Below are 17,294 nucleotides of genomic sequence, written 5' to 3'. Positions count from 1 at the left end.
CCCGCAACAGAATGATACACACACTTTAACCACATGTGCTCTCCGTTCAGCACACACGTTTCTATCTCTCACAAATGGAATGCTTTCCTCTCTCAACAGGACTCCACTACGGTGACCCCTGTGACCTTACGAGTCGACCCCCAGGGCTACTTCCTGTACTGGACTGACCAGAACAAGGTAAGAACAAATATATTACACAGAAGAAGATAATAACAAAGGCATTTCACACATTGAAGATGATAACCAACGGTTACACTTTTGGTGACATCCCATGTCCTTTTCAGAGTCAAGAGAACTTTGGTTGAACCAGGAAACAGTTATTCATTTGTAAAGGCAGAAATGTTAGAGATACTCTTCATTTATGGAAATACCTTTAGAAGGAATTGGGTTGTCCATAGTGTAGCACTGAGAGATAACGTTGCTCTATGAAACTGTAGACGCGGCATTCCAGCACCACTCCTAAAATACTACCCTAAGCAGGTGAGGCAGGACATACTTACAGATCAGTGGTCAATGTCCTGCTCAGGGTGGGTTTTGTTAGGGTAGAACTGGAGTTGACAGCTACTCCCTGTCCCCACTTCCCCTCATAATCAATAACAACAACAACAACACACAAGTCACGAGCAGTATATTGTTTGAGTGGCTCTTGGCAGTCGATGCTAGACTCATACTAGCTTTACCTTCTTACTGCAATCCTATGTGGGATGTGATCTGAGCTGAATCAGTGACATTTACACAGGCAGCTATCCCTAGAAACCATATATACCATAATATATAGCCACTATCCCCTAAGAGCGGAGGCTATTAGTAAAGAGAGCAGGAAAAGACCAGAGGTGTGTGTGTGTTGGGGGGGGGGGGGGGGGGGGGGGTTGCATGGAGGTGGCGTCTCAGTCAGCAGTCCTGTATCTGACCAGGTCTGATGGCATAGTGAAATACCTCCATCTGTTCCAACACAAAATCAATGGCTCTAACTCTGACTGGCTCTGCTGAGGCACACACACACACACACACACACACACACACACACACACACACACACACACACACACACACACACACACACACACACACACACACACACACACACACACACCTCCAGACACACACACACACACACACACCTCCAGACACGTAGATAATATAAAGCCAGCAAGTCATCACTTCTGCCCTCTGCAGTATATAAATACAGACAGCTTGCTACTGTCCCTGATTTACACTTACCACATAATTACCTTTGGTTCGAAGTACATTATTGTACCCTTGCAATTCGTACCTTAAAATAGACAATAGTGTACCTTAGGGGACAAGATAGTAAAGGTACAAAAGCGTACCTTTGGAAAAGGTACACATTTGCCTTTTTAGGGTACCACCACAGGGACAAAGCAGCTTGTTCCTTTTCAGTGGCAAAAATGTAGCTCTAAAAAGGTTTTTGGCTGTTGTTCAACACTGCAGGGTGTAATGCCTTATTTGCATATTTCCCAGGGTGCCTTTCAAGTGAATTTTAGTTACCAGTACCACCCACTACTGTGTTTGCTAGTGACACAGTCATGGATGTTCCATTCAAAAGCCTCCAGGCCTATAACCTTCACCTAGTGAGTGCCTAAGTTAATATTTTATATTTGAAATTAAACTCTTTATGACAATACATGACATACTGTAGGTCGTAAGGCCATACTTTGACAGCCTAGTTTACCCCGAACACAATGGTCTGAAACTCCTGGGTTGCAGGCCACATCAGGCAAGTCACGTTATGTTGGCTTTCAAAGTGATATGTAATTTCTATTGGAATCCAGACAGATTTAGGATTTCCAAACATGTTAATCACCTGCAATCTGCATTTAGATGTATGTTATTTATCTCAAAATGTGCGTTATTTATCTTTGCGTAGCATAAGATCAATCAATCAATGAGCATGCAAAAACACACATAGATTTTTTTTAAATCAACCTGCAATAGGACATACTGGGAAATATGATAGTGATAGGTGTGGTTTTTGAGAGTGTGTGATGACTGTACCTTTATATTCAAAATACTGTGAACAAAAATGTACCATTATTGTCACGTTCTGACCATAGTTCTTTTGTATTTTCTTTGTTTTAGTGTGGTCAGGGCGTGAGTTGGGTGGGTTATCTATGTTTTGTGTTTCTATGTTGGGTTTGTCGTTTGGCCTGATATGGTTCTCAATCAGAGGCAGGTGTTAGTCACTGTCTCTGATTGGGAACCATATTTAGGTAGCCTGTTTTTGTATTGTGGTTTGTGGGTGATTGTTCCTGTTCGTGTGTTCACATTTTCGGGACTGTAGTGTCTTTGGTTGTTTTTGTCAGTTTATTGTTTTGTTCGTTCTTGAAAGTATTCGATTAAATATGAATACACACCACGCTGCATCTTGGTCCGACCATTCGAAGACTACCGTTACAATTATACTAGATTATCTGCATGGTACCAAACAGTACCATGTGAGATTATATGTGTACCTCTGAAGGTAAATTGTGTGTTTTTTAAATATTTTTATATCCCCGACAACAATACTGTACCCTAACCGTACCATTTTTTTCTGAGAGTGTACTATCAACAAACTATATTTCTCCCTAACACAGAGCATCTACCTGTAGGAACACAGAGGTGTGTGTCTGGAAGAGGATGTGTATTTGTACAGTATGTGTGTGTACATGCCTGCACATCCAGCATATGCAGTGTTAACGTACTGTTACAATGTGTATTTGTGAAGTATGGGTTGGGGGGGATCGATATAGTAGAGTATTGTGACGCAATATTCTTTTGATTATCGATTCTACAGATTTTTTTATTAAAATCTGTATTTCTCCTCTTATACTTTGGCCTCAATCTTCTTTTTAAAAGGTGAGGCGACATGTTTTCAGCTCTTTTATTTCCATGACTGATCAAAAGTTGTTTTTACTATGGCTCTCTCTTGTCCCTCTGCAGCAGACAGACAGTATAGGGAAATATGTCTGGAACAGCGAATCGCAATGCAATAGCTGTGTCGAATTGCAATCGTGATGCATATAGAATCGTAACACATATTGTATAGACACTTAAGTATGGTGATAGTATCTGATGTGAAGTCCATGCCTTGGTTTTGAAGGTGTGTGCTTTATGTATTTCTTCCATACCGTGATAAACGTACCGTTACAAGCTGTTGCACTAGTAGTAGCCCACGTCCTTACACATGTGTGTGCGCGTGCGTGCGACATCCTGGTGGCCTGCAGAGCTTGAGCATTCCTTACATACCTCAGAAGAAGAGAAGCAGTGGACAGATCGTGCCTCTATGGGGGAGCGTGCATGCGTGCATACATTTTTTATAAAAGCCTGTCTCACGAGCACAGTCACGATTGCCTCTATTTGTGTCACTTAGATTAAGTCTTACAGGGAGACTGTCAGGCAGTTTAGTTTAAAGGGGCTTACGTTTTTTTTTCAGTGGTGGTAGTTGTCCAGGTGTTTGTATGTGGTTGAGTGGCATCAAGACATCTGGCCGGAACTATTCAATGCAATGTTTCAGTGCAAAACTGAAGAACGTGCCCAAATCCTCAAACCGCTCAGTGAGAGAGATCTTGGCACTGAGTCATGGCACTGTGTGCCTGCTGTGTGCGTACGTGTGTGTGTGTGTGCATGTGTGTGTCTGTGCATGCATGCGTGTGTGTGTGTGTGAATGAGTCCAGCATCCCAGCATCTGTGTCTCTCTGCCATGTTGTATTCTTAAACAGACCGCCGGTATGTAAACTAACGCGGCCATAATACTGAGATGTTAGTGTGTGTGTCTCCAAGTCCATTTGTCTCTTGTTTTATGTCCCCGTGTGTACTCCCTCAACCCGACCAGACCTAATCCGCACCCCTCAGAATCACGTACATGCACAAATGTGCACACACACACACACACACACACACACACACACACACACACACACACACACACACACACACACACACACACACACACACACACACACACACACACACACACACACAGAAAACAAACACCACCAGGCCAAAAGTTCAGTCATCACTCATCACCGATATTGTCGTAACAGAGGATTAACATGACACACACCTCTGTACGCTACGGCCAATGTTGTTGGCTAGTTTACATATCCCTGTTGTTCCATAGGCAGTGTCATGGCAACTAGAGAACAGCCTATCTCAGTCATTATCAGCGCACAGCACATTTGACTATAGAGTTTACATATGGTGTGTGACACACTGACACACACACCCACACACACATTCCTTCACTGCCCAACAAGCAGCAGGTGCCTCTGTGAAGGGTATAAATAAAGGCTTCTCCCATTGGTAGAGAGCGCTTCTCAGGAAAGCGTTGGGTAATCTGGAGTGTTTGATGGACCTCACCAAATGAACAGCCATTTGGTCTAGTTGCCATGGTAGCCTTGAAATGCCAGGTGCAGTCGTCTCTTGTTCCGTCTTCAGATTTTCTATGAGCTGCTTTTGTTATCGATCTCATCTGATGTTTGCGCTCCATTCAGGTTATTTGAGCTGTGTGTGTCCGTGCGCGTTGTGCACGCATTCGTGCGTGCGCGTGTGCATGCATGTGTGTTTGTGCATGTGCGTGTGCGTAGGCGCGTGCGTGTGTTGTGAAGGAGGGTCAGGGAGAAGGGTGGAAGGTTTCTCAAGGGACACTCCAGTTTCAGATCTCAGCCTCTCTCACTAAATGGCATGTCTCTCAGTTACAGTTGGTGGTGAGGCAAAGATTGTTTTGTGCATAGTATAGTTGCACGACATAGATTTGAATCGAGTATTATAGAACTGAATAGAATAAGTTACCCTTCAGCTTATTGTAGTATTTGCGACTGTGCTCATCTACAGCCTGGAAGGCAGCTAATCTCTGCAAGAATAGCCTTTTTGACTTTCAGTAAGTGTTGTTGTGGATATAGTCTGGATAGGTTAATTCTAGTTAAGTGCTACCCGTCTACCTAGCTTCCTACTTTATCATTGCTTTGAACTGCTGAATGCTCAGTACTTGTGGCTGTGAAGTGTTGGAACATTGACTTGGACTGGTTTCAGGTCCATTTGTGACTGATAATTGTGTCTGTTGGAGGGGGTCGTTTTCGTCACCTCCGCTAGGCAATCAGCAATTATAGGGCTGTAAAATAACTGTTTTATTTGTTCATGTTTTTCATGTTTTCGATCTCAAAATGACATGTTTTTAATAGAAAAACAACAAAATTGGACGTTCTAAGTCCACGATAATGCTTAGACCACATCAAGAGACCACTTTTGAGGTCTTTGAAACATTTGAGAAATGTAGATTTTTTAAAAGTTACCCTTTAATTCCAGTGCATCTACCAGAAGATTTTTCATTAGCATCATCGCTAACGGCTACACAAAGTGTTAGACACGCACACTGCACATACACAGACAGGGGGAATTCTCTTTGCCTCTTCAGAAATTTGGAGGAAATACCAATCACTGGTGCAGTCTGTTCATGTCTTATGATAAACTTGAGAACATTTATGACTACTAAGTTTATTGACTACTAAGTTCAATAAATGTTACGATATTGTTGAATTCCATTTTAATGTCTGGATTCCGTGATTCCGTCCGCGTTCTCCGCATTGCAGATTTTATAGGGCCCTACAATTAGTGTTAGTACTTTAGTCTCTCCCAGTTTTTCAGCGGCTACAGTAAGCTGCAGTCTTGTCGGGCGATGGTGTTGTCTCCCAAAACGAAGACTGTCGCCAAAACAAAGACATTCTGCAGAATTGTTCTGCGATGTTACTTGAGGAAGGAAAGAGAGGAAGGCTTCACACCACTCTCTTACTTGGGTATGTTACCTAGTTATTTTCACATGATCTCATTTTCCTCTTTTGTAGCTTTGTCTAGTATGTGTGTGATTTCCATGCCTGTTTACTCCTGTCACTGTAGGTTTTACAGATGCGCCCCACCCCCGTGGTTTCAACCCTTCTAATCTAGTGTACCCTGCACGCACAACCCATGTGGACATCCTAGTCTTTGGCAGCCTTTGAAACTTCCAATCTGTGGTCAGTCCCTTCACTTTTTGGCCCTGACAGAGACACGGATTACCCCAGAGAACACTGCTACTCCGGCTGCTCTCTCGTTATCTGACTATGTGTTCTCTCATAGACCTAGAGCATCTGGTCTATCATGGGGCACAGGGCTACACATTTCTCCTAAATGGAGATTTTCTCTTTTCCTCCTCTCTCACCTGTCCATCTCCTCATGTCACGTGTCCAATCTAGCTTAACATTGTTGTCGTCTATCACCCACTAGGTCCTCTTGGAGAATTCCTCAATGAGATTGACACCTTGATAAGCTACTTTCCAGACGATGGCTCACAGCTCATCATACAGGGCGACTTCAACATCCTTCAAAAGCCTAAATTCTACACATTTCTTTCCACATATTTCTTTCCCCTCCTTGCCTCTTTTGACCTCACCCTTTTCCAGTCCCCTACCCCTCACAAGGCAGGCAATATGCTTAACCTCATCTCACTGCAACCCCCTCCAGATCTCTGATCAGTACTTTTTTCATTTTCTCTCCCTCTCTCCTCCAACCCTACCCAGATGTACATGTGCCATCACAATTGTTGCTCTTTCTCTTCAATCAAATGTATTTAATAAAGCCCTTCTTACATCAGCTGATGTCAAAAAGTGCTGTACAGAAACCCAGCCTAAAACCCCAAACAACAAGCAATGCAGGTGTAGAAGCACGGTGGCTAGGAAAAACTCCCTAGAAAGGCCAGAACCCAGGAAGAAACCTAGAGAGGAACCAGGCTATGAGGGGTGGCCAGTCCTCTTCTGGCTGTGCCGGGTGGAGATTATAACAGAACATGGCCAAGATGTTCAAATGTTCATAGATGACCAGCAGGGTCAATAATAATAATCACAGTGGTTGTCGAGGGTGCAGCAGGTCCGCACCTCAAGAGTAAATGTCAGTTGGCTTTTCCAGTACTCTCTCTCTTCTTCTATCCTATCATCTCTTCCTTCTGCTAAATCCTTCTCACTCCTATCTCTTGACTGCCTCTTCGACCTTATTCTCCTTCCCTTTCCACCTCCTTTGACTCCCACTGTCCCCTTCCCGGCCGGCTCGACCCTCCCCTAGCTCCATGTCTGAGTGACTCATTGCGTGCTCACAGAACAGGAGAAAATTTAGAAAAAACTACATTTCCAGAGGACCTATCTTCCGTTCACTCCCTCCTCTCTACCTTCTGTTCTTCTAAATCTGCTGCTAAAGATGATTTTGATCACTCTAAATTCCAAACCTCTGCCTCCAACCTTGGCAAACTCTTTTCCACCTTCTCCTCCCTCCTTAATCCTCCACCTCTTCCCCCTACTTCTCTGCAGATGACTTTGTCAACCACTTTGAAAAAAGGTTGATGACATCTGCTCCTCATTCACTCAGCCTACTGAGTTCACTAGCCCCATTCATACAGAACTACCCTAAGCCGTGACCTCTTTCTCCCCTCTCTCTCCAGATGAAATCCTGCGACTAGTGATGTCCAGCCGCCCGACAACCTGCCTACTCGAACCCATCCCCTCTTCCCTTCTCCAGACTAGCTCTGGAGACCTTCTCCCATTCATCACTTCCCTCATCAACTCATCCCTGACCAATGGCTGCATCCCTTCTGACTTCAAATTGGCCAGAGTTGCTCCCCTCCTCAAGAAACCAACACACGACCCCTCTGAAGTCAAAATTACAGACCGGTATCCCTTCTTTATTTTCTTTCCAAAACACTTATCTCTTTCAGAACTATCTTCTTGACCCTAACCAGTCAGGCTTCAAGACGGGTCACTCAACTGAGACTGCTCTCCTTACGGAGGCTCTCCGCTCTGCCAAAGCCGACTCTCTCTTTTCTGTTCTCATCCTCCTAGAATCTATCCGTTGCCTTCGACATCATGAATCGTCAGATCCTCCTCTCCACCGTCTCATGGCTGGGCGTCTCAGGCGCTGCACACTCCTGGATTGCATCCTACCGGGCAGGTCGCTCCTACAGGGTGGCGTGGAGAGGATCTGTGTCTGCACCATGTGCTCACACTAGCGGTTTCCCCCAGATCTCGGTTCTAGGCCCTCTTCTCTTTTCTCTATACACCAAGTCACTTGGCTCCGTCATGTCCTTTCATACTTTCCTATCATTGCTATCGGATGACACTCAACTACTTTTCTCATCCCCTTCTTCTGACACCCAGGTGGCGACACGCATCTCTGCGTGCCTGGCAGATATCTCAACTTGGATGTCGGCCACCACCTCAAGCTCAACCTCGACAAGACGGAGCTGATCTTCCCCCTGGGGAATGCTTGCCCGCTCCAAGACCTCTCCATCACAGTCGATAACTCCACGGTGTCCCTCTCCCAGAGTGCAAAGAACCTTGGCGTGACCCTGGACAACACCCTGTCGTTCTCTGTAAACATCAAAGCAGTGACCCGCTCCTGCAGGTTCATGGTCTACAACATCTGTAGAGTACAACCTTTCCTCAGACAGGAAGCGGATCAGGTCCTAATCCAGTCACTCGTCATCTCCTGTCTAGACTACCGCAACTTTCTGTTGGCTGGGCTCCCCGCTTGTGCCATCACACACCTACAAGTTATCCAGATAGCCGCAACCAGTCTGGTGTTCAACCTTCCCTAGTTCTCTCATGTCACACCGCTCCTCCATACACTTTACCGGATTCCAGTAGAAGCTATCATCCACTACAAGACCGTGGCGCTTGCCTACGGAGCAGCAATGGGAACTGCCCCTCCCTACCTTCAGGCTATGCTCAAACCCTACATCCCAACCCGAGCACTCTGTTCTGCCACCTCTGGTCTCTTGGCCCTCCCACCCCTACGGGAGGTCAGCTCCCGCTTAGCCGGGTCAAAGCTCTTTTCTGTCCTGGCACCCCAATGGTTGAACTAGCTTCCCCCTGAAGCTGGGACAGCAGAGTTCCTGCCCATCTTCCCGAAAACGTCTGAAACCCTACATCTTCAAAAAGTATGTTAAATAAGACATCTCAGTCTTATAACCCCTCCCGCCACCCCAACATTTTTGACCTTGCACTTGCCTTTTCCTACCAGCACTGACATAGCTGATAACTTCTGTATTGAGAAAAATGTTACTTACGACTGTGATCTTAAGATGAATGCAATACGTCGCTCTGGATAAGAGCTGAATGACTAAAATGTCAATCTAATAGTTGTGGTTGGCTCTACAGTAGGAACAACATAGGTTTTAGATTTAGTATCAGAGTAATGGACTTTAACCAACAATATATCCACAAGTTGAACCCCCCCCCACACACACACCATGTCTTGCCTCCATCGTAACAAAGTTCCCAGACGGTGCAGTCCTGTTGGATTCCTTAGCTGGAGCTGCTCCTTTAGTCAGCACTATGGGACAGAGACGGACGTAAAAATCTACAGCCGATACACCCACAGAAAACGTATAGACAAGAGAGAGGGAAGGAGGGGGAGATATGGGTAGGCGGTACTGGTGGAGGGAGAGAGAGAGAGCGATGGCAAGTTATAGGAAAATGGTGATGAGAACGATGGAGAGAGAGGCAGGCAGACAGAGAGCTTAGAGGGAGAGATACGGAGAGAGTGATGACGAGTGCACAAGAGAGCAAGGGAGATAGAGAGGGGTGAGGCCAGGAGAAAACCTGGAGGGCTGGCCAGTAAATTTAGGACGGTTGGTTATGAGAGCCAAAGAGAGAAATTGATGAGTTTGCTTTCCTGGAAACAATCTCCCTCTTCTCCCTCGTTCTTTCTATCATGTCAGCCATAGCATGGTGTCATGCCATTTGTCTAATGAGACTATTTCACGGGCCATGATCATTTTCAGACATGGTTGAGTGTGACAGTTTATTTTGATAGCTTTTTGGGGATTGCGGACCTTTTCCTACTGTATAATTGCTGTGATTATCCGTCGTTGTTAGCCGAGCGACTCGCCGTTGTTTCCCTCCACGCAGTCTGCCTTGTGTTCAGCCAGTTGGACGTAACACTGTGTGTGTGTCTAGTGTGTGTGTGTGTGTGTGTATGTGTATATATATGTGTGTGTGTGTGTGTGTGTGTGTGTAGGTCTGGATGACTCAGACTTCATAACCATGATACAGAAATCGATGCCAGTGTAGGCATGCAGAGAGGACTGTCATCGTCCCTCAGAGAACAAGAACAGGGCGATATTGATATGATGTCTTGACATCGCAATGACTCGGAAATGATTGATCAGTTCTCAGGGCTGGACCGAAACAGGTCTCATCTAAGTCCCAGAGGCTCTCCGCTCTCCACGGCTCTGACATTTTAATCAATCGGTCATTTGGAAACAGCGCCTTCCATAATGAGATGTGACAGCGACTTTCTCTGCTGTCGTATTTCCTTGATGAGCTGTCACAATTTCTCGACTGTACTTTCCCAATAGGACGTGTCGTTGAGTGTCTCTCTTGGTATTTCTTCTCTGGGATTTCCTGCAGGTGATCCTTTGAGTTTGAGGAATGGACACTGACAGTCTCTCCTTGGTTTAAATGCCAGGCACACTCCTGTTCTGGTGCCTCCGCGCTAGCTTTTGTATTTTCTAACAGGCTTAAGATGGAAAAGGGTCAAATCAATTAAAAAACGAACGGAAAAAAAGTGAAAGTGGAAAATGATGACCTGCCAGACATGCCTGCATGGTAGACTGGGACCTTAGACATTGGAACAAAAGATACATGTTCTATGTATTGCCAGGCTTCCTCTGATGAAGGTGACACGCTTTCTGAGCATCAACAGTGAAAGAGGGATGAAAAGATGAAAGCCGCTGCCAGACTCTGATGGATTTACGGCTGTTGTATGACTAGAATCTATCCGTTGCCTTTCTTGAGGAGGGGAGCAACTCTGGCCAAAAATATTTGTTTTTGCTTGGGTTAGCCCTGTTGGCCCTGCTCCTCTTTGTGAATTCTGATTAGTGTTGCTTATTTTCCACTGCTACAGGCTACGGTGCACGCACACACACACACAGTGGCACAGATCTCTGTTCATTTCCTCTCTAAGCTGTTGGACCTCATTCACAAAAAGTCAAACAGTCAGAAAGAAGGGATGCTTCCTTCACTCAGAAACACAAATGTGACAAAGCAAACTTCACTTCCAGCCAGTCTCTCTCTCATCACACATCCTGTATCCTTGTTTGAACTCGCATGTAACGAAAGCCAACAGCGACCCTATTATACAGCTCTGAACGTGTAGCCTAGCAGAGGTACTTTCACAGTATACATGAGGTGAAACAGTAGAGAGTATGATGAAGCGTATCCTTCTCTCCGAGGTGACGTTATTTATAACGTTTATGTTGGCCTATTTCTGCGTGCACCCATTATTCCAAACCCTCCCTGACACCGTTCATTCAAATCACCTGACACGGTTCACACACAGAGAATACTGCACACCGATTTGAATAACTGCTACAGTATGCTCCCTCAGGATGCCAGTGGAAGAAAGCAAAGGGAAAGGCCCAACAACAGGGATGACAAAAACACTCTATATTATACACGACACCTGTTTGTACTGTACAAGTATGCGTTTCCACACATTCCAAGGATGACAGAGCATCTCCTCACGTCTCTCGTTGTGTTGTTCGTCTCTCATCGTTGAGAAGCTCGGAGTGAGCGAACAGTGCACACAGAGAACTGTATGTGTGAAACGTGTATGTTATTGTTTTCCCGTGCTGGAGGCTCTGTTCAATCAAAATGTGATGTGGACTAGAGCATTTTACAGATGGCTGATGGTGGAACAGACAGACAGTCTTTATCTTCACAGAACAGAACACACCAGACCACAGGTCTCTGCTCTCCTCTCTCTCTCTTCTCTCTCTTTCTCTCTCTTGTCCACTCCTGTCTCTTGCTCTCTCGTTCTATCTCTCTCCTATTCTCTCGCTCTGGTTTTATCTCTGTCTGACTCAGACGCATGCACACGTTCTTTATCCTACCTTCGCAGCTCTTCCCTTAGTTAGATATCATGCATTGTTTTCTACAGGGATAATGAGATATTGTGACAACACAATTGGCCAAGGTCGTCAGTTGAACAGTGTTTCCTCTGACCCATTGGTGCGGCTGGCTTCCGGGTTAAGCGAGTGAGTGTTAAGAAGCAGAGCTTGGCGGGTCATGTTTTGGAGGACGCATGACTCGACCTTCGCCCGTTGGGGAGTTGCAGCGATGAGACAAGATCGTAACCACCAAAATAAAAAATAAATAAAAATAATAGAGCAGAATCCCGTCCAGGCCCTCATGATGCCATCTATTTGAAGTGCACCAGTCCCTCCTGCAGCAAAGCACCCCCACAACATGATGCTGCCACCCCCTTTTTCCTCCAAACATAAGGGATGGTCATTATGGCCAAACAGTTCTATTTTTGTTTCATCAGACCAGAGGACATTTCTCCAAAAAGTACGATCTTCCTCCCCATGTGCAGTTGCAAACCGTAGTCTGACTTTCTTATGGCAGTTTTGGAGCAGTGGCTTCTTCCTTGCTGAGCAGCCTTTCAGGTTATGTCAATATAGGACTTGTTTTACTGTGGATATTGTAACGATGTTCGTCTGAGGATGAAGGAGTAGACCAAAGCGCAGCGTGGTACGTGTTCATGATGTTTATTATCAACTGAACACTGAAACAAAAAACAAAAGTGGAACAAAACACAACAGTTCTGTCAGGTACTCACACAAAACAGAAAACAATCACCCACAAAACCAACAGGGAAATGACAACCTAAATAGGCTCCCCAATCAGAGACAACGAGAAACAGCAGTCTCTGATTGGGAACCAATTCAGGCCACCATAAACCTACAAACCCCTAGACCATACAAAATCCCCATAGATAAACAAAAACCCTAGACAAGACAAAAACCCCTAGACAATACAAAAACTAAACAAACCACCCTTGTCACACCCTGACCTAAAGTCAGGGCGTGACAGATATAGATACTTTTGTACCTGTTTCCTCCAGCATCTTCACAAGGTCCTTTGCTGTTGTTCTGGGATTGAGTTGCACTTTTCACACCAAAGTACGTTCATCTCTAGGAGACAGAACACATCTCCCCCCTGAGCGGTATGACGGCTGCGTGGTCCCATGGTGTTTATACTTACGTACTATTGTTTGTACAGATGAACGTGGTACCTTCAGGCGTTTGTATATTGCTCCCAAGGATGAACCAGACTTGTGGAGGTCTACAATTTCTTTTCTGAGGTCTTGACTGATTTCTTTTGATTTTACCATGATGTCGCTCTGGATAAGAGCGTCTGCTAAATGACTTAAATGTAAATGTAAATGTAATGTCAAGCAAAGAGGCACTGAGTTTGAACGTAGGCCTTGAAATACATCCACAGGTACACCTCCAATTGACTCAAACAATGTCAATTAGCCTATCAGAAACTTTAACTATCAGAAGCTTTAACTAATGAACTATGCAAATGAACAACCGTTGTGTGCATTAAGGAAATAGAAGCCTGGCTCAAATAGAAGCCTGTCTCTAATAAGAACCTGTTGTGTTCATTGATATAAGACAATAAAAGCCTGGGCTATTATTAATTGAAGTTTTACGGTATGAGGCATCAACAGTCCCCAGGATCTCCTTAAAAAACTAACTGGCCTTTCACCATTCATGAATATCGACTGCTGTGATCAATAAACACCCACATATTGAGACCATCCCGCTCATGCAGCGGTGCATTTTTAAGTCAATTAATCGAGTTGGGCTCCTCTTGGTTGGTTTGACAGAGGGGATTGAGTGTGACATCAGTGTGACATCAGTGACCTCAGGGTGAGATGCTACTCTGGTTGGTTTGATAGAGGGGATTGGGTGTGACATCAGTGACCTCAGGGGGAGATGCTACTCTGGTTGGTTTGATAGAAGGGATTGGGTGTGACATCAGTGACCTCAGGGTGAGATGCTACTCTGGTTGGTTTGATAGAGGGGATTGGGTGTGACATCAGTGACCTCAGGGTGAGATGCTACTCTGGTTGGTTTGATAGAGGGGATTGGGTGTGACATCAGTGACCTCAGGGTGAGATGCTACTCTGGTTGGTTTGATAGAGGGGATTGGGTGTGACATCAGTGACCTCAGGGTGAGATGCTACTCTGGTTGGTTTGATAGAGGGGATTGGGTGTGACATCAGTGACCTCAGGGTGAGATGCTACTCTGGTTGGTTTGATAGAGGGGATTGGGTGTGACATCAGTGACTTCAGGGTGAGATGCTACTCTGGTTGGTTTGATAGAGGGGATTGGGTGTTGACATCAGTGACCTCAGGGTGAGATGCTACTCTGGTTGGTTTGATAGAGGGGATTGGGTGTGACATCAGTGACCTCAGGGTGAGATGCTACTCTGGTTGGTTTGATAGAGAGGATTGGGTGTGACATCAGTGTGACATCAGTGACCTCAGGGGGAGATGCTACTCTGGTTGGTTTGATAGAGGGGATTGGGTGTGACATCAGTGACCTCAGGGTGAGATGCTACTCTGGTTGGTTTGATAGAGGGGATTGGGTGTGACATCAGTGACCTCAGGGTGAGATGCTACTCTGGTTGGTTTGATAGAGGGGATTGGGTGTGACATCAGTCACCTCAGGATGAGATGCTACTCTGGTTGGTTTGATAGAGAGAATGGGTGTGACATCAGTGTGACATCAGTGACCTCAGGGTGAGATGCTACTCTGGTTGGTTTGATAGAGAGGATTGGGTGTGACATCAGTGTGACATCAGTGACCTCAGGGTGAGATGCTACTCTGGTTGGTTTGATAGAGAGGATTGGGTGTGACATCAGTGTGACATCAGTGACCTCAGGGTGAGATGCTACTCTGGTTGGTTTGATAGAGAGGATTGGGTGTGACATCAGTGTGACATCAGTGACCTCAGGGTGAGATGCTACTCTGGTTGGTTTGATAGAGAGGATTGGGTGTGACATCAGTGTGACATCAGTGACCTCAGGGTGAGATGCTACTCTGGTTGGTTTGATAGAGAGGATTGGGTGTGACATCAGTGTGACATCAGTGACCTCAGGGTGAGATGCTACTCTGGTTGGTTTGATAGAGAGGATTGGGTGTGACATCAGTGTGACATCAGTGACCTCAGGGTGAGATGCTACTCTGGTTGGTTTGATAGAGAGGATTGGGTGTGACATCAGTGTGACATCAGTGACCTCAGGGTGAGATGCTACTCTGGTTGGTTTGATAGAGAGGATTGGGTGTGACATCAGTGTGACATCAGTGACCTCAGGATGAGATGCTACTCTGGTTGGTTTGATAGAGGGGATTGGGTGTGACATCAGTGACCTCAGGGTGAGATGCTACTCTGGTTGGTTTGATAGAGGGGATTGGGTGTGACATCAGTGACCTCAGGGTGAGATGCTACTCTGGTTGGTTTGATAGAGGGGATTGGGTGTGACATCAGTGACCTCAGGGTGAGATGCTACTCTGGTTGGTTTGATAGAGGGGATTGGGTGTGACATCAGTGACTTCAGGGTGAGATGCTACTCTGGTTGGTTTGATAGAGGGGATTGGGTGTTGACATCAGTGACCTCAGGGTGAGATGCTACTCTGGTTGGTTTGATAGAGGGGATTGGGTGTGACATCAGTGACCTCAGGGTGAGATGCTACTCTGGTTGGTTTGATAGAGAGGATTGGGTGGGACATCAGTGTGACATCAGTGACCTCAGGGGGAGATGCTACTCTGGTTGGTTTGATAGAGGGGATTGGGTGTGACATCAGTGACCTCAGGGTGAGATGCTACTCTGGTTGGTTTGATAGAGGGGATTGGGTGTGACATCAGTCACCTCAGGATGAGATGCTACTCTGGTTGGTTTGATAGAGAGAATGGGTGTGACATCAGTGTGACATCAGTGACCTCAGGGTGAGATGCTACTCTGGTTGGTTTGATAGAGAGGATTGGGTGTGACATCAGTGTGACATCAGTGACCTCAGGGTGAGATGCTACTCTGGTTGGTTTGATAGAGAGGATTGGGTGTGACATCAGTGTGACATCAGTGACCTCAGGGTGAGATGCTACTCTGGTTGGTTTGATAGAGAGGATTGGGTGTGACATCAGTGTGACATCAGTGACCTCAGGGTGAGATGCTACTCTGGTTGGTTTGATAGAGAGGATTGGGTGTGACATCAGTGTGACATCAGTGACCTCAGGGTGAGATGCTACTCTGGTTGGTTTGATAGAGAGGATTGGGTGTGACATCAGTGTGACATCAGTGACCTCAGGGTGAGATGCTACTCTGGTTGGTTTGATAGAGAGGATTGGGTGTGACATCAGTGTGACATCAGTGACCTCAGGGTGAGATGCTACTCTGGTTGGTTTGATAGAGAGGATTGGGTGTGACATCAGTGTGACATCAGTGACCTCAGGGTGAGATGCTACTCTGGTTGGTTTGATAGAGAGGATTGGGTGTGACATCAGTGACCTCAGGGTGAGATGCTACTCTGGTTGGTTTGATAGAGGGGATTGGGTGTGACATCAGTGACCTCAGGGTGAGATGCTACTCTGGTTGGTTTGATAGAGAGAATGGGTGTGACATCAGTGTGACATCAGTGTGAGATGCTACTCTGGTTGGTTTGATAGAGAGAATGGGTGTGACATCAGTGTGACATCAGTGTGAGATGCTACTCTGGTTGGTTTGATAGAGAGGATTGGGTGTGACATCAGTGTGACATCAGTGACCTCAGGGTGAGATGCTACTCTGGTTGGTTTGATAGAGGGGATTGGGTGTGACATCAGTGACCTCAGGGTGAGATGCTACTCTGGTTGGTTTGATAGAGGGGATTGGGTGTGACATCAGTGACCTCAGTGTGAGATGCTACTCTGGTTGGTTTGATAGAGGGGATTGGGTGTGACATCAGTGACCTCAGGGTGAGATGCTACTCTGGTTGGTTTGATAGAGGGGATTGGGTGTGACATCAGTGACCTCAGGGTGAGATGCTACTCTGGTTGGTTTGATAGAGGGGATTGGGTGTGACATCAGTGACCTCAGGGTGAGATGCTACTCTGGTTGGTTTGATAGAGGGGATTGGGTGTGACATCAGTGACCTCAGGGTGAGATGCTACTCTGGTTGGTTTGATAGAGGGGATTGGGTGTGACATCAGTGACCTCAGGGTGAGATGCTACTCTGGTTGGTTTGATAGAGGGGATTGGGTGTGACATCAGTGACCTCAGGGTGAGATGCTACTCTGGTTGGTTTGATAGAGGGGATTGGGTGTGACATCAGTGACCTCAGGGTGAGATGCTACTCTGGTTGGTTTGATAGAGGGGATTGGGTGTGACATCAGTGACCTCAGGGTGAGATGCTACTCTGGTTGGTTTGATAGAGGGG

At 45.9% G+C, this 17,294-nt stretch overlaps 1 protein-coding gene across 3 annotated transcripts in view; it reads left to right on the top strand.

Moving 5' to 3' along the window:
- LOC139556634 (1-phosphatidylinositol 4,5-bisphosphate phosphodiesterase beta-1-like) overlaps nucleotides 1-17,294 on the top strand; it is a 242,006-nt gene that overhangs the window by 9,353 nt on the left and 215,359 nt on the right. For all 3 annotated transcript variants that reach the window (XR_011671154.1, XM_071370833.1, XM_071370834.1), the window contains exon 2: nucleotides 100-177. Coding sequence is in view for 2 of the 3 variants with exons in the window: in XM_071370833.1 (XP_071226934.1) it covers nucleotides 100-177 (78 nt within the window). In the remaining variant the exon portion in view is untranslated. The remainder of the gene's footprint in view (nucleotides 1-99; nucleotides 178-17,294) is intronic.

The sequence above is a fragment of the Salvelinus alpinus genome, chromosome 27, assembly GCF_045679555.1.
Source record: "Salvelinus alpinus chromosome 27, SLU_Salpinus.1, whole genome shotgun sequence".
NCBI classification, from domain to species: Eukaryota; Metazoa; Chordata; class Actinopteri; order Salmoniformes; family Salmonidae; genus Salvelinus; species Salvelinus alpinus.
This window is presented reverse-complemented; position numbering and strand designations above follow the sequence as displayed.